We start from the raw sequence: 23,200 nt of genomic DNA, 5'->3' as shown, positions 1-23,200 counted from the left end.
TGATGCTTAAAACACAGTGTGAAACAAATTATATTTTATGCTGCCGTTAGAAATATGCTATTATGAGCTTTGGTGATTTTAACTATCTTAACCTACAGGTTATGTTTTTTAGAAAAAGGATTAGCTTTAAAGTGGCTGCCAGCATCCCTCGTCCACTACACGACAAGCTCCTTGTTAACTTCCCTTTGTATCCTGTCTTCATGGAATAATCTAGTATAGTCTTACCAATTTATATAACTAGCTTGGTCTCAAAGCCCAGAATATGAATCTTGGTAGCAAAACAAAATAATTTTGTAACAATTTCCAGTTAACATTATAAATTAAGGAGCAAGAGCTGGAAAGCTCAGCTGAACTGGAAACAATGGCACAACTACCCTGTAACCATTGCTTCCCTCCACTGGTTCCCATGTTTGGGGCATGCCAGGGCAGATGCTGGGAATGTTGACTGGGAGACTCTAATGGGGAGAGGCCATAAAGTTTCTGGAAGAGATAAAAAATACCTAAAACTAGGCAACAGTGGGCTCATTGCAAGTTACAACTGGTGAAACTAAACAACCAGGGGCTGTGTATTGCAGCCCCACAGCTGCTCAGCAGCAAGCAAGCCCTAAAGACTTTAACAAGGAAGGCTCACTAGATATTGAAGGAAATGGCACCAAATCCCAAAAGAGCTGTTCTTCTCATTAGCAGAAAAGTGATAAGAATTCACATGAATCTAATCTAGTGAGGAACATTACACATCAGATACTTCCTTTAAAGCACGTGTCCAATTATGCAGCATTTAGACAACAAGCATCAGCATCAGATAAATTCTCTGTACGGTCACGCTTCATTTCTACAGATAATTTTTCACAAGATTGGTGAGCCCCAGATGTGCTCAGAAGGTTTCTGTTTCTAATTTGCATGCAATGCACTCTTTTTTAATCCTTCAGATGCTTTCTTTGATAAAGTAATGATAATCTAACTGAAGTCAGACTAAGCTCCAAATGGGTTTTCAGATGGGGAACAGGCTTTCCTTAAAGCCTAAGGACCTACAAATCCTGAGCTTTGATATGATGCCTCAGTAGAGCTAACCTATGTGGAGGGAGCCCAGTGGAGAAAATATACACATTAAATAGGTGTTACATTTTATATTGGGGCTAATTTTACCAAACTATTTCAAACAGTATCTTAATCTGTTCATGATCCACTTAGCCCTCCCAAGAGACTTCTGAAAAATAATTTACAATGTAACTAACAAGAATTGCAAGTAGAATTCTTGAATTCATTAATTTATTTTAGATTTTCAAATGTGGACTAGTAATTCTGTATGTATGGATATATACTTGGTGTGGACACAGAAGACTGCATGTTAACTGCATGTTAAATCTGCAGTCCTAAGAAATGTATTTTGATGATTTTTATCATCATCATAGGAATAATAAAAAATATAGTGAGCACTGTTTTATATAATCACTATTTCTATTTTTTTCACTCAGTTCTGAGTGTGCATAGAAAGTCCCTGGCCTTCCAAGATAGATTAGCTTTTCTGTCTGTTTTGTTACTTAGATTCTCTTAGAGAAAAAAAAAAAAAGTTTATTTTAAAAAGGAAGTCTTAAGCCCTGTACAGGAGAAACAGAGAAGGAACAAAAGGTATATTGGACTAGTAAGTGAATTGCTAATAGAGGTGATCCCATTTATTTCTTCTGAACAACTTGGAATCCAAGACCCATACAAAGGGATCATCCTCCTGCTTGAGGGCATCAGTCAATTGCTAGTTTGAGTTGGGAACAAAATTTCCTGATAGGAATGTCACTACAGTTATTATTTTTGGGACTACAGCACTTGATACCAGCCACCACTTGCCCTAAAGTGAACCATTTCTCTTGAACCCAGCTGAATAATCATCTTTGTTATACTCAAATCAGTCTATCTAAAAGACTGTTAGGTTTTTTCCATTTTTATTCAGCTTCTCTGCATTTCAGAGCTAATTAAAGTAGAATGAATGGGCTCTAATCTGCACTCCTTTCCTTGTTCACAGCCAGACCTAGTGGGAGGGGTTTGTGCAAGGGCTGCTGTATCAATCACAGCTCACATGAGAGGCCTGGAAAGGTCAAATGATAAAACAGAAACTCTGTTTTTAGTTAACTGCCACTGGATCAGACTCCAGCTACCTAAGAGAAGAAACTGACCCACTGCAAGGGTGAATTCCTGAGCCCACACATGAACCATCCTACCTGTGAAACCCAGGGCTCAAGATCCAAGGTGCCAGCAAACGCCCAGACCTTGTGCCACTGAGTCAGAAACTTCTGATATGACAGCAATGGCTTTCAGCTGAGACAGATTTCCAATGACCATTGGCAGAAAATATCATCTTCTTTGGGGAAATGATCAGTTGTGAATACTTTCTCAAATCAATCACGGACACCTGTTTTGAAAGATATATATTTTCTTACCTTCCGTATACCCTTATGTCTGAAATTGCATAAAAGTAGCGTGCCAGGTGTTGCTCATCTACATATATTTCACCAGTTGCTGGCCTAAGCAGTCTTATCCTCAGATCTGTGATGGTAAAGAAATCTCTTAACTTCTTGGTGGTGTCAAGCTGGCCATAAAGAGAAGCCATGTTATGAAGCCGAGGTCCAGCAAAAAAAGCAAATCTATCTTTAATTTCGAAGTGGATTATTTTACTATTTGTCATGTACCCGGTAGAATATTCCTCTGTGCAAATGATTTCCAGGACTGTGTGCTGTGATAAATCCCTCACTGATTTTGGATCCATGTGAAAAGCATCTAAGCAGTCAGTGGCATAGTATTGGTAGGGCTGCCACGTTCGTCCATAGTCGAGTGATTTCTCCAGAATCATTTGGTCTGGACGGCCAGATTCAAAGGTGATAACTATGTTATCTGTAAGCTCAATGGTTTTGTTCCAGGAGAGTGTAATATTAACATGAAGAGGCTTCGGATAGTCCTTCCAAGTTGTGGACTGCCAAAATGTGGAGGGATGTCTTCCTTCCAGATCGAACATCAGTTCTGGAGGATGAGCCAGTTCTTGGGTACTTGCATCACATTCATTATTGCACATGTAGGGATTCCCCTGGAAAAGAGCAAAGCAGTGTTACAAGGGGCACCACAGAGGTGAGTGTGATACACAAGATGTTTCTTGACTGAGGACTGCTTTTCTCCAGGAGGGAAGCCAAGAAAGAAAAAAACAAATGCTTGCAAGTAAAACTTTATCTTAATGAGATTCATCCTGGCTGTTTTACCAGTTGAACTACAAACACAACATAGAGGGCATCCTTGTGTCTACACCATAGACATTTTTCTTAGTATATGTTGAAGAAAGAAACAAGCTAATTTAACGTGAACAACTTGGACCAGGGATTGAGTCACAGAAGATTAGGAACAGTATGCAAGTCTTTAATAGCTCAATAACTCCAACTCTTCTTAGAAAGATGCAGAAGCCAAAGAGAATATATTTTTGAAACAAGCATGTTCCTCAGAGCTATGTCCAAAAAAGCACTAATTCTTAGGGCAAGTGCATTTTGTTAGCAGTGCAACCTGTGTGTACTCAGTATGAGCCAGTATTCAGTACAATTTCAAGTTTCCTTTCACCCAGGTGAGAAATGTATCATGCTTAACTTGTGCTCCCAGCTCAACACTGCCTTGCCTTCAAACATTTACACTTGCAACCAAAAGCCATTAGAAAAACAGTGCTCTGTCAGCTCTGGGACTTGATTCAGGTATCTGCCATCTTATTACGGGGTACCAAAGTACTTCAGAAAAGACTTTTTATGAGGCACCAGGTTCAATTTATCAGGACAAGATAATCCAGCACTTGATTAGGTGGGAGATGTCAGTGGCTCCAGCTGGAGCAGTGCCGAGGTGGCTGGAGCTCTGAACTGAGGGTTGAGTTAAAAACAGCAACAAAGAAAGCTTGCCAATAGTGCACAGCTTTTACTGCTGCTTGTCCTCTGAAGCAAGGTGAAAGTGAATTAGTCTCTTTCTGGCCTTTTGATGCATTAACTTTCACACTACAATCTTCTGTTTCTTCACAAAGGCTATATTGTCTGCAGATTGGGGATATCTTGCAGCAGTTGCCAAGATATCAGACCCTGTAGGCTGCACTGAATCACGTATATCTAATTTCAGCTTTCAACAGTACGTTAGTATTTTGCTACTTTTTCATTCTGTTTGTTCCAGAAAGCAACTGCTGCTCTGTATCCTTCCCTCCCCCTGACACTCAGATTGTGGAAGTCTCTATTCACTGATAGTCAGCACTGCTGGGGAAAAATATGCACATACATATACCTAGCAGAGCTCGATGAGGTCATTAATATAGCTGTTATTGTCATTATTCAGAGTTCCCTGCACCTGCCCTGAAAAGAGAACAAGCCCTGGCACGATGATCAACCTTTTCTTTTCTTATAATTGCAGTTATACTTCTCTCCATCTCAAAGCCTGAGGGCAATAAAGTGACTCAGTGCTATCCAGTGTGGAAAACAGGTTTCAAACATGAGTTTCCACCTTGGCCACTGCTCTGCTCCTTGATATACTCCCATGAAACACAAGCAAAAGAACTTCTGCACTCCCTTTGACCTCCCCACTGGCAACTTCCTCTTACCTGGGTTGGAAAATGCTATTTTCTTTCTCTGTCTTTCTTGTTAATACAGCTGAGTGCTAAAACAGACAATGATTCACTGGGACTGGAAGTTAGGAAAAAAACTGCACAACAGAAAGAGTTATTTGAAAACCAGCTGTAACAGGAAATACTCTGAAAAATTTTGTCTGTAATCTGTTACAGCTCTGATTTCAAGCTCATGGTTGCTATTTCTATGCCTTCCTTTTGAATAAAACAGTGAAAATTAAGTTTCAAGCAGAAGAGAGAAAACACAGAATTTTAAAATATTTAAGCTCCATTTAATATATCAGATACAAATGCTGGAATGTGCTAACTTACAGAAGCCTATTTCCCTCAGGGAAAATATACATATTGTGAAATCTGTAAGGTTCCGAATCCTTTGGCTATATGTAAATATCAGTTTATCAGAAGATTCTCAGATTGCATAACTCACACCTGTCTGAGGTTGCCTAGAAAAATCTGGTCACTTAGATCTGTGTACCTCTAATCTATATGCTTTATGCTTCAGCATTTGTTTTGGCAAAAGCAACTACACTGGGCAGTCACAGGTATCAAAACCCAACAAATAAATGCTCCTGTGCAGCCAGACAGGTGCATTAAGCACTACTGAGGGATGGCTTTATTTTCCTGCTCCAGAAGCAACCACTGAGTCTGTTGTGACTCTTTGTGCTAAAAACTAAAGCCACTCTGATCCCTTAGTCCCTGGATGCTGGAGGAACCATGTTTTATGACTTCCAGCAGCTAACCCAGGCTGTATGGGATGTAGTGTTTCTTTCCCTATATTTGTTGATTTATTTTACTCCCTTTGCCTTTTATCTTTTACATTATAGGAAAAGCTGAAGTGCTAACACAGAGAGGGAGAGAGGCTCTAAAACACCCCACAAGCTAATGTGAATACAGTATGACATTGAGAGCTGGTAGCCTTAGCTTGCAACTGAAATGCAGTCTACAACTCTGTGCACAGAGCTTTTTAGGGAAAGATGAGACTATTCCAATTAATGGCAGAGCATTGTGAGAAATTGGTCAGAATCACAGTGCTATCCTGTCCTGCACCTGAAACTCTTACCAGTGGTAACAGCGGTGCCACAACCTGCCATTGAAACACTGAGTCCTGCAAATGAGAATCCTAATAAAAGCTTCAGATATCTCCTCACCAATAAACTTAATTATTATTTTAATTTTATGACACAGAATTCTCTTTTAAGAGGTGAATGATTTGATGACACCAAAATAACCTGTGGGGAGTTCAAGTGCTTGAAAAAGAAAATTAGGGAAAAAAAAATCGAAGATGATTATAAGCCAATAAAATAAGTGTCCTGAATTCTAACAGGAGGATAGAAATTATGAGTTTATGTAAATTCCCCTCTGTCTACTCACATAGCAATTGCTGATGTAATTTTGAAATATTTAATATAATTATTGCTTCAGAGGCTTGGAATCAGGTTCCCATTTTCTCTGCTAGCAACTTGGCTTTCAACTGCTTCTAATTAATCTTAAATGTAATTTGCATGGTAAGTCATACTTACATTACCAAAACAGTCTAAAAGGGTCTTATTCTACACAAATGTCCCTCAGTACATGTTATTATGAAAACAATTAATTTAACTGGGATTAGTTACATATTTTAATGCCTTGATCTCTTGATAATCCTCTTTAAGACTTTTGTCTCAGTAAAATGAATGCAACAAAGACAAACTTTGTTCAGTTTGTGAAAACTAAGCTCAGTCTGTGTTGGGGCCATCTGAAGGACCAGAGCATTAGCATCTCTAAGTAATTTTGTGCCTAGCAGGCAGCCATAAATAGATCTTCATTTAAGCCTTCCAAGAAGCAGCTCTTCAGTAGGACAAGGTGGAAAATATTTATAACTTTTCAAAATTATATTTAAGCCATTAGGAGAGTTCTAAATAATTAAATACTGATAAATACTTCTACACTTTAGTGCCAATTAGCATAAAAGGTAGCTGAGTCTTTCCCAACACCACAACCATGACCACCTCAAAGAAACCTGCTATTTTCCTATACAGTAATGGAATATTGATATTAGATAGCTCCTTGCAGGCAGGCAAATTAAGCTGCTATTCATTTTGGTTTTGGCTGGTCATAGAATTGAAAATATTACTGAAACTACTGATATAGTCTAAGTGTTGGCTTCAGGAGGAGGTACCTGATTTGCAGGCACAGTGAGGACATGGGGCATATCACATTACTTGATCACATTCAGCCCTGGCTGGAAAAAGCAAAGTTACCTGAGAAGCTCCTGAGTAGGGCTGACTGGTCCCAGTAGGTTTCCCCTCAACTAGCTGGATTTAGTTTGTTTTAGCACACAGTAATGTCTCTTTGTGGCAGCCACCTCGAACTTTTATAGTGCTGTTGGAGGTGCTCTGCAAGTGTCCCTGGCTGGGGCTGCCAGGGCTGAGAGTCTGTCAGTCCTACTAAAAGTCTCTCCAGGAACAGCACAGTGACCCTAGGGTGAGGATTTAGGCCAAAAACAGATGTCCAGCAGCAGTGTGACCTCTGAATGTAACCAGGGGACCAGCAGCAGTGCTGCAGCTGCTGTTCAGCAGCACTGGTTGAAGTTTGAGTGCTGCTGCTCAGGTGAAGCCTGTGGTGTCTCACCTGTACAGGTCAGTGGCACCCACACAGGCTCAGGTTTGAATGAACATGTTGCTTCTTGCAATACTCCCTGTCCCAGTTAAGACCTCGGGAACTTTCTCACTCAGGAACAAATACAGAGGGGCTTAAATCTTCTGTAGCGTGAATACTGGAAGCTGTACCACAGATTACATGCTGTAATGGACACCTGGCTAAATCCCTACAGAGGATTATAACTTGCATTTTCAAACTGGTGAGGTCAAACTGGCCAAAATTATAAGAAGAACCAAAATAAATTTTCAAGAAGTGAGTCACTTCAGCTGATGTTTATACCACTGCCACAAGGTAATTAGAGCAGATGCATGAGAGAAGAAATAAATACAGCCTCACTTACATCTGGAGTGTGGCTGTGTGGTAAATTACCACATTCAAGTCACATTTTTAGAAATAATAGACTACTTCTGTTTTCCTTTTCAAAAGATCATTACAATTAATTCATTTGGTGCATGCTGTATATTGTAGGTGATTAATTAGACAGTAATAGATAGCAGCAGCAATTGCCCTAATGCTTACATTTTGCATATGGTTTCTAACCAGGAATTACTTGTTTACCATGACAGATCCAGATTATGAAACCATTAATTGTGAGATACTACTACACCTAATAAGGTGTTGTTCTGCTAAAGGCAAAGAGTCAGTGAGGTGGAGCATTGGCAAGGCCCAGGATCTGGTGCATGATAATTGATGTTATCAAAGACACTACATCCATTAGCTGGTTTGAGAGCATCTTGGTCAATGTCTGCAGAATTATTGCTGTGATGATGACAGGAATGGCTGTAGACAAGAACATTTTACCATCAACAGCCTTTCATCATTGCAGTGACAGCATTTTAAGTTAAAGTGATTTAAGTTAAGAAAGAAAAAATGCTAAAATCTGAGTGGAAGATTTGATGCTCTTTCAAGAACTCCCAGGCGAGGGCATCTGGATGCCCAGACTAGCACTTTGAACTCTGAGCTGCAGGCTGAACAATGCACATTCTTCAAAATGAGCAAAAAAGAAAATAAAGGGATGTTTAAATCAATACCTTCTGGGGAGACTTAAAAAGATTAAACCAGGGAGGATGTGACTGGCCAAAAATAGACAATAATGCTTAACAACTTCATGCACTTTTAAGCTTGAGAGTACGTTGTAGATTATGGTCCCGATTCTGAAACAAATTTGGTGTAAGAAGGCCCTTGTAACTCAGATTTTAAAAATATATTTAAGCCTCTAAAAATTTGGCCCTTTGCTGTGTGGCACACAAACCTGGCTAATTATGCTTCATGACAATACCTCCACGAGGTATGGAATCCTACACCAAATTTACATATAGATGCAGAATTAAAAAATGCTTTTACATTATGAACTCAGTAATCCCTGATTATATTGTACTGTTGCTTGCAAAGCCTTTTTGTAGATCATGTGAAGGTGTTCCTGGCATACAAAGCAGTTCTCAGATTACTGCCTCTTTTCAATCCTATGGATTGAAAATGCTGCATAGGAAAACATTTAATATTTGCATCACCAAATACATTGGTGCATTTGCCAAAGGCATTTACTTCCTAGCAGAACATTCTCTATTTTTAGTAACTTTAGTTACTTTTTGAAAATGATTTCTGATTTACTCTGTAAGTCAAATAGAGTTTTGTTTCCTCTGAAATATTTCTACCCTCTTCTGGGGAATGAAAATTCTTTTCCTCTCTGGTAGCTTTCTGCTGCTGAAACTGTCTCTGTCTTGGCAACCTTGCTGATGTAACTTTGGCCACTTGATCCTTCTGGCATAACCTTATGCAGATCTTACTGGCACTGACCCCAGTGTGGTTTTGTTGTTTCAGAAGCTCAATATTGGTGTTTTCCTCTTGCATCAGCAGGTATCTGGCAACATAATCACTTTCCTATTTATAGCTTTTGCAGTGTCATGCCACGCCTGATGCTGGGACCACACCGTGCTGAGCTCTGGCTGAACAATACAGCAAATGTTCCAAAAAAGACTGAGTTTCTTTTATACCAGATGCATACCTGGATTTAAGAAACTGAAATCCCAGGGGGTATAATGTCTCTCAGAACAGTGGCATGTGTTCTGGCTAAAGCAGCCTGTCCATGAGAGCACTCCTTGGACAAGGCAGCAGAAGGTATCCATCTCCAGCATCCTGCTCAGCTCACATCAGTGCATTTTTGTCTGAGCCAGTTTTCCAGCCATCCTGCTGCCCTGCAGGAGCTCTGGCAAGGAAGTCATGCAGGAGATACAGGGGGTGTTCTCAGCTGGGAATAGCTTATACTGCCAGTAACAACAGCTCGGGGGGTCTCTGCCTTAGGTTTTGTGTTCTGATACAGCTCTCATCTTGCTCAATTTCTGATTATTTTGGACTGTCCATGGATTAGAATGGGAGCCATTGAAAAGGTAAAAAGAAGGAGAAGTCTAAAACACTGAAAGGTGCCATTCCTGAGCAAGGAAAAGCCAGCACAGAAGGAAGTTGGTCCATTACCATGAACAGATGCTATCAGTGATCACAGTGATCATGGAGGGAATGTGAGCATCAAAATCTGAGAAATTAAATCATTCTGGTGGGGACAGGAGAAATCAGGGTGCTGGAAAAAATGATTTTGTTGGGGTTTTTTTTGTTCCTTTGTAGTTATAAATGATTGTGTTTAGAGTTTTGGTTCAAAAAAGAAACCTGTGCATACCAAAAAGTCTGAGAAACAGATTTTGATACTATGGGAGACTCCTGCAGGCCTTAATGTCTCCCAGCCTGGGAGCAGGGGTTGATGTCCCTGAGCAGCCCCACCTGGGCCCCAGGCCAGACCCTATTTAAGCCCAGGCTGAACTCACTACCTGCTCCTTTCTTCAGCTTAGGCTTGTGCTGCAGCCCTGGATCCTTCTCTCTTCTAGAGGGAGCTCCCTTGATGACCCTGATTTGCCCGCTCATTGTACCTGGGATGCCTGATGGGATGTCAGGGTCCCCCAGCTGTGCTCTGGCTGGGTGGGGTGGTGCTGAGGTGGCTCTCTGGTGGCACATCTTCTGCTGTTCCCTGGCACTTGCTGAGGGATGTGCAGGGAATGAAGGGATGGCCACAGCAGAAATGCAAAGTTCATCAGCTTGCCCTAGGGTGGTGTGGAGAGCGGAGTATGAAATCAGATCATGAGATACCAAATCAGGGGAGCATGGGGATTCTGTGCTAGCAAAAATTTCTGGAAGACTCCTGGTGTGGGCTCCTGAGCCTCCCAGGCAAGGCACAGGGGCTGCTGCTCCTCTCAGTGTCTGAGCTCTGCGAGAGGGTCAGTGTACATAACACAACTATGTAAATGTAACTAGTTCTGTGTTTTTACTACCTACAGGCAAAGTGAAGAAATGTGCCTTGTAGTAATGCTGGAGGCAGGAGGGTTGTACATGGTTTTTGCTTCTGCAATGTTTGCATTTAGGTTTCAAACTGGTTCCCATCAAGGCTCCATCTTCTGCCCCTATGGCCCCCACTGCTGAGGTAAGTGTTTCCTTGTCCTCCTGGTCAACAGCTCTGGAGTAATGACTGTGGAGGCTTGTGCAAAGTATTGATGCTACAAGTTCTGGCTAGGATGCAAAATTCTACTTGATTTTTGTGTAAATCAAATGAAATGAGTAGAACGGAGTGCTGATGTGGAGTTTAACTAAGGAGCTGCAACAATGTTCAGTGTAATACTATCCTGTGCTAATTTCAGTAAATGCATCTTACTTGGACAGCTCTTTATGTACAGCATTCATCACAGCCCTAAAAAAGTCATGTATGTACAAAATGCCATGTCAGGTTAGAAGTGAGCAGTACAGAAACACGAAAATCCTGAAGTTAATGGAAATGTACAGTGTTGAAATGACTTGAATTAAAACTACATGGCTCAGGATCTCTCCAAGAAACAAAAGAACCATGATTTTTGCACGTATAGTTTAAAAGGAATTACAGTGAAAAGTTTTCATCAAGCTGTTGCTAGTTAGTTATATCTTATTATGGTAAGATGTTGGATGTAACAGGATACATTTATACCTCAGTTTAAAAATCTTCTGTCCATAACAGATCTGGACTAAAACTCTCCATTGTTGAATTGCCACTTAAGTAGCTTAATGATAATGCTGAATGCATTATTTACTTATTGTGCAAGACCTACAAAGCTCCTTATTCATTTTTTCTCTTGGCTGTGATATTTTTCAATCCAGAAGCTTTCTAAAATGCTCATTAGCATCACTTTATTAACTATCTGACTGTCCACCAAAGCAGATTGCCATAGCTTTTTTATAGCACACAGCTATTCTACAGTGTCCAAATATTTAAGGAAGAAGTGCTGAATTTGATTTAAACTTGAAAAGTGTTTTATATAACTACAGAGAGAAATGTAAAGTGCAGAACAACAAACTATTCTAAAACAAGCAATTTATTTTTTCTGTTTCTACTGTATTTAAGTATAGAGTAATAAGAAAAGTCTGTATTATTACTGACAGTTACTATAAAGCAAATACTATGAAGAATTTTTTTTTTTTAAATAACATTCAACCAACCCCTCTACTACTGGCTTCTGTGCAAATTCAAACTAGGTAGAAGTCTGAAATGCTAATGTCCCTCTAGGATTATGTAAAAACAACTTCAGCACTTCTGTGTGTACTTCATACAATAGCTCAATTTACATGTTAGGCTTGGCTGAATGATCAACATAATAAGTAATATGCTTTATAGTTAGTGTTTAATAATGGGGAATTTTCAGATTCAGCAAAGCTCAAATTATGGTTAAAAAGCAGTGTTGTGTAGTTTGAAAGGGGTGGTTTTGAGGCCCCAGGGCTAAGGATGGGTACATGTGTATGCAGACAGGCCCCAAGGGCTCCCAGCTATTCACCTGCTGCTCCCTCCCTCAGCACAGCAAAACAGACCAAGGCCTTCCAGTCACTACAAGTAATTTTGCACTAAATTAAAATAAGGCTACTCTTTAAAATAGCACATACATCATTCTTCTGGGTTTGAAGGAGGGGGCCTTGAAAAAGCTGGAAGACAATTTAAGAAATGCTGTTTTGTTACTTTTCTGGTCCAGCAACTTCCAGTGGGTCTCTTTCCTTCAGGATTGCACCTTTGCCATGGTCTCAGTCCTGTCTCAAGAGAGAATTAGCCTCACATGTAGCAATGTGCTGCTTGCTCAGCCCTCTCCCTATTCCCCTGCCATTCTCCTGGGGAGCTGATGGTCTCTGAGCTGGCTGCTTCTCTCTAAATTAAAATTTCCTACAGATCTGGGAGATCCCACATCTGTGCCTAGAAACTATGCTGCTGTATTGGTGAGTTGGATGTGTCTGAAAAACAAGTACTTTTTTCCCCAGTCTGAATTTTTTCACTGAGTCAGGTCTCTGTTCTGATGCACTGCTTGGCCAGATGAGTATTGGTACTATCAGAAGGGATGCAACAGCTGGGAATGAAGTGAAGCAGTGCAGATAGATTGACTGGCTTCAGGGCAACATGAAAATGCACCCTAAATAGTGAACAAAGAGCTAATTTATGCCTGTGCTGTTGTACTCATGCTTAAGAGACTAAAAGGTCAATTACATACAAAAATAGCTACTTGCATGTGCAAGTGTTATTTTATATTGTAGAAGACTACTCAGGAGTGTACATGTCTGTTGGACTTAGACACAACCATTTCTGTCCCAACAAAATGAATTTCATTGCATATGTCCCCCCAAGGCATCATTACAATTTTATTCTTACGGAGAGCAGCAGGATTGAGGACAACAAATTCAGATTATTTCCTTTCTGACAGATGTAAAATAGCACCTGCAAATGCTTACCCTGTTCTGCACTGCAGGTATTGCTGTTGCAAACTCAACTATCTAAATTCAGATATGAAGAATTCTGTTTTTTCTACTGGTAGTATTTTATTTCCTCTGTATTTACATATCTGTGTGAGCATGCTTTATATTTTTAATTTGCTTCACCTGATAATTTTATTATTTCCTGAAAGTGGAGCTGTAGAATATGCTACACCTGGGAAGTACAGCAGTGTGATGGAAGGTATACCTTGTTATGTCACTGTGATTCTGGGTTCTATGTTTTACTCTGAACACTGGCAGACTGTGTTAGTGGAGATAGCCAAAGGCACTGTAGCAAGCTATTCTGATTGACAAGAAGTTTATACAAAACTGTTTTCATGCACAGAAATGCACAACTCCTGAACTAGGAGCTAGTTAAAAGGGAAACTAAAAAAAACAAATCCCAAACCCTACCTAGCTTTGTGAAGACAGAGTCCTTGTTAAAGTGTTCACCCCCACAAACAACATCTTATAATTTATTTCTCACTTGTGATTTTCACCAACTTAAAAGATGCTATTTGCTTGCCTAGATGTGCAGCTACACAGTCATTCTGCAAAATCTGTGGGATATTGACTATGAATTATGGCAAGACAATGAGCAGAAGAAAACCAAATCCTCCATGGTATTCATTAATGGTTGCCTGTGACAAACCACTGTCAGCTTTAATAGTTTTCCTGGGGTGATTCTTGCTTCCTCTGTGGGAGACTTTTGAGATTACTAAAGAGGATTCCTAAGTAGTAGCAATAGTTAAATAACTTTCATCAAATGTAATGCAAAACATAGTTAGAAAAAAGTTATCTTCAATTTAATTTTATTTCTTCATAAAGAAGTAATCTTAGAACAGATGGTCTAATCAAATACCTGTACAACCTACACTAAGTAATGCCTATATTCACTAGAGCATTACCAAAACAGTGAGCTGATGTTTTACTAATCACCCCAATGAGAGAAATGCGGAGTGCCATTCAATAAACAGTTAATTTCCCAGAGCTGGACTTTTTTTTGTTATCATTGAAATTAGAGAGCCTTTCCAAGCCGAGGCAGGCTGTCTTCCCCAGTTCTGACCGTCCTTTATTTTGTGTGCTATCACCAGTTTGAATAGGATGCAGTGAAATAGCTATGAAAACAGATAGCAAAACCAGGTCACTTTAAAGCTGCAAAAAAACTTTCAATCCATGCTTATGCAATGTTTTGCATATTACTTCTTAGCTCTAAATCCCCAAACGACTTCCAATCATGTTCAGCTGCCCACAAAGTTACAGGTGCAGGAGATCAGACAAAGAGGTGAAGTAATTAGTGCTCAGACAAGTGGTGGCTAAGCCAGACCCTTTTCCTTTGCCTCACGGGCTTTTTTTTTTCCAAAAGAAATTATTTTATTAATTATTCTTTTCAAAGAGAAATCTTTTAATTAATTCTATGGCTAATGCCATAGACAAAAGACAGTGCAAAGCCAGACAACAAATAGAAAGGACTAAGGAAACAGGAGAAATTATTTTCTTTTCTTGGTAGGGATGTCTCAGCTGTGTTTTTGGGATTGTCTGCATCTGTAGACACTGTTCATCCTACTCCAGAGTGTTATTGGTTCTGTGCTTGTGGACTTCATGCAAATGTATATTTCTACAATAACTGTAATTTTATTTCTGATTCTTAATGTCAGAATTACTTTTGAACAATTTTGGACCTACTAATACATCTATTGCCGTTTTTTAATAAGTTTTAGAGCTGATGGGTTGACACTGAATGTCAAACACCACAATTAGAATTGCTGATGTTTTGCAGAAACACTGTTCTTAATATCTATAAGCCCTCTTTCCCCGTCTTACTATTGCTACAGAATCTGCACTCATTTCTGTTGAATTTGGTAAGTTTTTTGTTGCAGGACTCCCAGGCTTAGAGGGCCTTTGCATGTATGTGAAACACTTAAAGGAAGAATGAAGAAGAACATAAACAATAATGACAGTTGTAAGTGAAATCCAATTTCACCTCATGTCCCTTAAAAGGTGGGCCACATTGTTTTCCCTTCATTTGTGTTTGTCAGGATGATAAAATAAATATTTTTAATGAGTCACAGTGTATACCTACATAATGTGGAATTGTTATAGAGACAAATTTGAATGTTGAATTATACAGTGAAGGGATGTCTTATTAGTATTCACAATGAATTGTGTGATGTCTCTACACATTCAAATTAGAGTACATAGTGCTTTGAAAAAGAATAAAGTCGCTCATCAAATCCACATTAGGAAGCTGCACCAATATAAGTAATTCAATCAAAAAAATCCCTACATATTATCTTTTGAGGAAGGGTTGCAAACTTTGTGATAAACTAGTAATCTGTTCAGTTCTGTGCTGGAAAATGTCATGTAATTTCCTTTATTACATATGTCCATAATAAAAAATAACCACACAACTCTGAAAACTATACAATGACTTCCTAAAATCATTAATACTGTTATCTGCAAATTTATATTTCAGGTATGGTATATGCTTGCACTGCCTCCTAACAACTGTCATTTAAAAAATTTATTTCATCATAGCACACTGGAATGTGGAAAAGCCCAACTGGTTGTGTGGTAGTGCTGCTAAAAGGGGAAGGAAAGCAGCTGCTCCTGTCCCATGCAGAGGGCAGGGTGTAATGTCTGCGTGATCCCTGCTGCTGCCTCGGGTGGGCACCTCAGAGCAATGGGGATAAAACCAGTCCCCAACAAGATTTCATAGCCTCAGGTACTGTCCCAAATGACACAGAGTACCTCCCAAGCCTGCATGTGAATATATTACCTAAAGTAAAACAAGAGCATCTCCAACTGCAAGAAAGGCTTATGATAAGGTATGTAACACTTTCAAATAACTCATCAGATGCGTAGCATGCAAGCAACTCCCCTGAACTGAGGCAAGACAATTCCACATTATGTAGGTTTCTTTATAAAGTAATTCAAATGTGAAGATGAAGTGGCTTCTTTCCCTACAGGCTGTGGCAAGATTTCTGCAAGCTGGGGTCTCCCTCTGAACCTCTGCATGCCTCCAAGTGTAGCCAGGAACAGTCATGAATTCCTGGCTAACTCAGGTAACTTTGGTAGTAAGACCAAGGTGGCCTGGGCCATGTAGTGCTGGGCATTTCAATGCTGCTTGCCTATGGGGATGTTGTGCTGCCAATTCTTTTTTTGTGCTATTAACCCCCCACAGAGATTAAATCTGCATGTGTATGCTAGGACAAGACAACTGTAACTCATGAACATTGTCGAATGAATATAGCCTAAAAAGTATTTGACTTTTGGTAAGCATTAGGTGGAGGAGTTTCTCAGAAGAAGAGACTGAATGTAATTTTTCTATAGTGGTAAAAATAGACTTTCTACAATCGCCTGCTGGGATGCCTGAAGGTAAAGTTTAAGGACAGGGTTTCCTTTTATTCTATTACATTTCAATCTATTACAGAGCAAGTTGATAAGAGAAGCTCTAAGAATGCTTCTTTCCACTGTACCACCCTGGGAAGTAATAAATTACAGCATATTATGTTCCCTATCAGTCCTACCAATCACACGTCTTACAGAAGATGTGATAAAGAGAAACACCTCGGCTAGAGTAATGCAATTAACTGCTGCCATTTGAAATGTGAAAAATTACATTCTCTTATTCCAGTCTGTCTAGTTGCTCAAGTAATTTTGAGCAAAAATGCTGTTTAATGACTTGATGGTTGACTGTATGACTACTTTGCAGCAGACTCTGTTTCTTGCAGTAGGTGCAAGAAAGGTCCAAACCTTTCACCAGCCTGCAGTGTCCTGGCTGTGCAGCCCAGAGGTCGGGGTGCTAAGGGACAGGAGAGTACAGGGACAGCCCAGCTCCACCTGAGCTGACTGGGAGGGCCAAAACAGGGACAGCCCCCCCCAGCACTGGGCGTGCCTCTGCTGGCAGAGGGCAGCTGGGCAAGACAGCATCTGAAGCCAGAAAGGGATGAATATGAGAGATGTGCCTCCATGTGTTCCTACAGGGACTCGGTAATTTAAACAAGCTAGTGGTGCTCAGCATTTATCTTTAAATGGAATTTTAGGTTCCAGTTAGTATGAAAGGAGCTGTATGAAATGCACTTACAAGAATGAGAAGTATCTGTTTATAAAATGAGTCAGTACTTGTAAGGGTGCAAAAATAAAAGACCTCAGAGCAGGTGAGGTATTCTCTCATCTTACAGAGAATTTAAGGCTGTACTGTGCTACAAACCAGAGCCATATGCCCCTTTCTTTAAAGGTATGCAACATTTACATGCTTTTATATAAAAAAACCTTGCATATAGCATCTGAGTATTTTCAGGCCCCAATAAAGTGTTTTACGGATAAGAAGTGGCATAGCTCTGCTTGTAACAATGTCTTTAGACAGCATACAAAATCACCCTGTTCCACATGGCCATCTGTGATATGTTAATGCAAAAGTAAAAAAGAAAAATGCAACTTCAAAAGATATGCCCTTGGATTTTTTTCAATTTTCATTTCTCCTAATTTTTCACTGGGCATTTACTTAAAGTGCTGCAGTGAGATCAATGGAAAATAACTCCTAGTTTTAGCTTATAATGGAAGTGAACATGAGGCTGTAAATAATTTTAAATGGATTTGAGATTATTTTTGTGAATTCTGTTATACAGCACTTGAATGCACCAGTTAATAATATTTTGTGGGCACATGCAAGTTCAAAAAGCTGGTCAATAATTAAAATATATATAAGAAAAAAGCAAGCCCCTTAAGATATCTTTGATTTTAAGAACTCACAGTGACATAGTAAGGTTATGGAAATTATGTATTAATGTAATTTATTCAAGAAGCTGGACAGATACTTGTCTTTGCATAAGAGCTATTAAAGAAAAAAAATCTGCTGTTTACCTCTCATCTCCTTGCAAACATTTGTGACTCTGTATCTCTTATCTGTATATATCTGCAACACAGTACTGACTAGCTTTTAATCATAAAATCAATTCCTCCATGTGATACTATGCCTACTCAAGTTCCTTCATATTTCTCAGACTGCTTTGCTAGACTTCATTTTGTAATTGTTATTTTGCAGATATAAGAGAAACTTAGAGTCATAACTGTGTATACATATGTATATTTATGTAACATTTTCTTGTAGGGTCCTGCAACCCCTCAAACCTGGGGAGACTGCCTGCATACTTGCTGAACTTGGCTGGTGCCAAAAGTTTGGATACGATGCTCAAAAATAGAAACTTCTGACTTTTTAAAAATATGCAAGCAAGTAAGAAAGCCATTAAAACTCTATGTTGAATATATGAAGGCATATTTAAGTAGTTATAAAACAACCCTTTGCCATTAAAAATATTTTATTAGGACTTTATAGTTTATTTAAATTCTCTGAATTCTCTGAATTTTCTTTCAATGAGGCAAACCCTATCCCAAGATTCAATTAATTTAATTCCTAGGCATGAATTTGCTGAAACCAACAGATGTTCTTACTGAGTAAAATGTGAATAGCAATTGAAAAAAAGCTCTGGGAGGTATCCCAGTGCTTATGAAGCCCCAGATAATCCTGCCACCTCCCAGCAGCTTTTAACTCCTCATTTTTCTCCACTGCCACTGGGGAGAGCAGGTGATCTTGGACTCCATAAGCACTGGGAGAGCTCTGAGGCTGCTTTGCCATCAGCTGCTCCCCCAATGGCAGGGGAGGAAAATGAGGAGGCAGCTTTTGACTGAGGAAAAACTAAAAGTCACTGCTCTGCTCCTGGAGCTTGTAGGTGTGGCAAGGCTTAGGACAAGATCCCTGCAGCATCCTGGGGCTGTGGGGAGACCATGAAAACAGGGAATGGGCCCCACAGCCTCACCTAAAGGCAAATAAAAAGGCAGTAAAACAAGTGTAACTCAAGTAAGTCTGAAGAGTGATTGTATTTCTCTGAGTTAAAACAAGTGTTTTTCATACCAGTGCTTGCCTTCTCAGGTGCTGCCTTTGTTAATTAAAGAAATGCTTTATAATAAAATAGCTGTCACAGATGATATAATGCTATCACTTTGATATCTTAATTAAATTACACTGCAGGCTCTAAGTCCTTCAGGACACCTTCATTTAAGATGCTCTGTGCTTGTCAGTCACCATCACAAATGGGATTTTGTTTTTAATACCTACACCTAGAAATTCCTGGCTATATTAGTTGAGTCTAGGCTAGCAGAGTGGAGGTAAGCATGGGATGATGTGACTACAAGAGATTAGACTGAAAAGGCAGATTTGTGGAGGTTCTGACTAGCTTTTATACAATAACGAATCTTATCACCCTGCAGGATAGTTTAAGATAAGCTATATTGTAATGATGTTAAAATGTGGATTAAGTAATGGACAGTCCACATTTTCCTTTAAAAATCATAGTTGTCAAAAAGTCTAAACTCAGTGTTTGTCATCCTGCTTCTTATTTGCAGTAGAGGAGCCAATTTTCAGCTTACACAGAGTTCCAAGGGGCATAACTGTGTTGAATGCCACAGGTCTGTGTAAAATGTTTATAGTTCAGTTACATGAACAGGATTTATACAATGGTTGAAGCTAAGTAGAGAAAAAAAGCTTTCTGCTGGCTGTCATTCTGTTGAATGTCTTAATTATTACTATTTGTTTACATGTTGGTATTCCAGTGATATGGCATGGAGTGGTGCAAGCCCACAGCTTGCTGAGGGCCATTGTCCAAACAGGGGTGAAGACAACCTCTGCCTGGAGGCATTGCCCATCTTGACAGCATTTAAAAATCTCTCATTGTTAGTTTTACTATTTTCTTGAGGGCCAGCTGCTCTTTTGTCACTATTATAATGACAAGCTGTCAAGCATATGCTGGTCTTAGCAAAGCTCAGGTATTTGCTTGTTGCTTTGCTTTGGAGAAGGGGAACAGCCCCATCCTACATTCCTGAGTAAATCCAAGTAGCAAAACTTCAGGAAGCAAAATAAGTGTAAGAAGAAAATATACACATATATACATATATGTATTTGGTGCTGTTACTCTGGCATTTGTGATGGACAAGTCCTTCATGTATCACTCTTAACTCCCACTGAACATTGTGGGAATCTTTGCACTGATTTAAATTGAAGCAGACTTGCTCCTAGATGCTCCAATTATGGAAACAGCAGCAAGAGCTTATGAGACAAAATTTTCTCACACTGGGAGAAAAAAATAATGAAGGGACACACTGTATTTGATGTGGGACACTGAATAAAATCAGTCTCTTAATGATGAATAGTTGTAAAGGTTAAAAAAATGACATTGCAACTAACAATGTGCCCTTCTAGTCACCTCAGATGAGGACTGATCTCCTACTGTGTTTCATTGTTTGGCATTATTTTATTACTGGACTTAACTTGATGTAAAATTAATTATTCCTTAATATATCTGCATTAAAAAAGTGCCAAACACCAATTATGAATGATGACATTTAAAATAATTCACCAAGTGAGTGTAATTAAGTTACAAATAGACTGTTCTGCAAATAGAGCTGCTGCTCAGAGGGCAGCTGCAGCATGCTGCCTGCATGGCATTAGCCAAACGGGCACTCCTGATGCATGTGCACTAGGCTTCAGAAACAAAACTCTTCTGCTCTGGTCAAATATCAAGAATAGTAACTACTTGTGAGAGTGATCTTGTAAGAAAATATACAATTATCTATAAAGGTAATACCCCAGACTGCAGTGTCCTAAGTGATAACATGCTTTGTATTTTTAAAATAATTCTTTAAAGAGCTATTGCAGTATAAGCCAACTCAATGGTGAGAAGGCTGCAGGAAGGATTTATTTGAATTTTGAATCTGTAGTAGAGCAGATGAGTAAGAAGGGTGGGGGAAGGCTTATTAATTTTTGCAATGATTCAACACAAGCAAGTACTTGTAAGAACAATACCTTTCCCTTCTTGCAGTATGGTTGTCTTTTTTTTTTAAGAAGAAACTTGTTTTTTAACACTCCTCCGTGACAATACAGAAAAAGAGATTCTGTGTTGCATTCCTAAACTGCTCCAGAGTTTGAGGGGAGATTATCTCTAGCGTTCCAGATGATATCAAGGGTAACTGAATAAAATCTCTGGAAAAATATACATTTACTCTTTAGTGCTGTGAAAATATAGATAATCTGGACTATAGTGCTTATATTCTTATCTTTAATGAAATGCTATGGGAAATCCGTGTAAATTGGTGTAAATAAAGTGGGAATAACTCTTCTGAGTAACTCTTCTTCTTAAAGCTGCAACAGACCACAAAAAAAAGTATGAAATTAAACCTTTAAATATGTAAATCTTTAAACATTCTCTGCAGTACCTTTAATCAAAATCAAATTTCTCTAAAAAATACATTAATACTTCAAAGCTGAATATTTTGATACATGAATATGTGAACTAAATTATATTTTGGATGCTTGACCAATTGCAACTAATGCTGGCATCATTATGAGGATTTTTACTTTTCAAAGTGCCCCAGGATAGTGGGAAGTTTCAGGGACAGAGGAGCACTGGTTGGGCTGTGCTTTTCAAAGGCAGCACTTACTGACACAGGCTGTTGATAATCTTCTGGCCAGAGAATTAAATGTGAATTCTTTATTTACAGCTCAGAGCCTTTGCCCCACGAAGCAGTGAAGTTACTGCAGCTGTATCTGAGAGCTGCCTGTGTGAGCTGCATGTGCCACTGCACAGAAGGGATCAGCAGTGTCAGGGCAGTGATCCACTCCAGGGCACTGCAGCCCTTCCTCCTGCATTTCTACAGGTAAGGGTTTGGGTGTACTCTTGGTCAAGAAGGAAGTTTGAAAAGAAACTGGGGGGAGCAGAGGGGGAGAAAAGAGTTCAACTAAATTTTGAAACAAGTTAGTGACAACTGTCGGCAACACCAGGTAAAAGTGAAACAGAGAGGTGGTAACAGTATAGAACAGGAAAGGAGGGGTGTAAAGCATTGAGGTCATCAGAAAAAAAATGCAAAAGAGAAATGAAGTTTAAAAAGACAACCTTTTGTTACTGTTTTCTCAATTATTTCAGGTCATTCCCCTGAATATATGTCATGGTTTAAGCCAGCTGGCCACCAGGTCCTATGGAACTCCTTATTCAGTCCCCATGCAGAAGATTGTGGGGAGAATTGGAAGGGTAAAAGCCAGAAAATTTGTGGGTTGAGATGAAAGCGAAAGCCATGCACACAAACTATGCAAAACAAGGAAATAATTCACTACTTCCCATGGGCAGGCATTCCTGCCTTTTTTTTTTTTTTTTTTTTTCCCCAATCTGTGCTAACAAAGTCACAATTGCCAAACTGCACTCATACATATAAAATCACACCTTCATTTTTCTGGGTATGAGGCAAAGAATTGAGTGTCCAGTCTGAAGGTAGTGGAGGAATTTTGTACACAAGAAGACAAGTAAAATGAAATAAAAGGTTGCTGTCTTAAGACGAGTAAAGAAAATGGGATGTAAGAGGGTTATATTACAAAAAAGTGAGTTACTATTATGTAATTTTCCCTACTGTCTGATTTCCTTGTGCTCCTCTATCTTAGTAGACATTATGCTAAATGACAGAACAAATGGTAAAGACCAGGACAAGAACTTCTCATGTAGAAACGCCAGAAATGCAACTTTGTAAAGTTCTATTTTTCTCCCTTTCCCCAATAGCCTAAAGATGTTCCTGTAAAGAGTATAAGCTTGTGAACAGAAGTGGGCTTCTAATGGAACTAAACTGTAATTTATTTTTATGGCTTGCAATGTTAAGTAATTTTACTTAACATGCCATTTTTGAAACTAAATGCATGACAGAAGGAAAATTATGAGACACAGCAAATGCATGAAGGAAGATTTATACTGAAAAATAAACTGCTGGTCTGGTTCACTGACACCACATTCCTCCACCATTAGGCACCTCTTGCAGGTAAGTCTCCTACCTGCAAGTGTTTCATAAATAAGTAGTCTACTTCTTAAGGTGCTTCTAATATATTTAATATATTTTTTTTCAGATGAGGGAAAGAGGTCACAGTTTAACATTAATTGACTTAGTGGGTGGACCAGTGTGAGAGTTTGCACTGACTACTGCATTGAGAGCATAGCATTGCAGCACAGCATTTTGTTTGCTGGATGCAGAGATTTAGCAGCAAGTCAAAAACTCATTAGCTATCTGTTTGGTGTTACTGTGTCACATCCATCATCACCACGT

General features: G+C 39.3%; 1 protein-coding gene across 3 annotated transcripts in view; it reads right to left on the bottom strand.

Moving 5' to 3' along the window:
* Nucleotides 1-23,200, bottom strand: part of NTNG1 (netrin G1) — a 151,981-nt gene that overhangs the window by 83,736 nt on the left and 45,045 nt on the right. For all 3 annotated transcript variants that reach the window (XM_031505521.2, XM_031505520.2, XM_021547519.3), the window contains exon 3: nucleotides 2,433-3,073. In XM_031505521.2, the coding sequence (XP_031361381.1) occupies nucleotides 2,433-3,073 (641 nt within the window). The remainder of the gene's footprint in view (nucleotides 1-2,432; nucleotides 3,074-23,200) is intronic.

The sequence above is a fragment of the Lonchura striata genome, chromosome 9 (genome assembly GCF_046129695.1).
Source record: "Lonchura striata isolate bLonStr1 chromosome 9, bLonStr1.mat, whole genome shotgun sequence".
Classification (NCBI taxonomy): domain Eukaryota; kingdom Metazoa; phylum Chordata; class Aves; order Passeriformes; family Estrildidae; genus Lonchura; species Lonchura striata.
The sequence above is the reverse complement of the archived record's forward strand: the minus strand, read 5'-3'. Positions and strand labels throughout refer to the sequence as shown.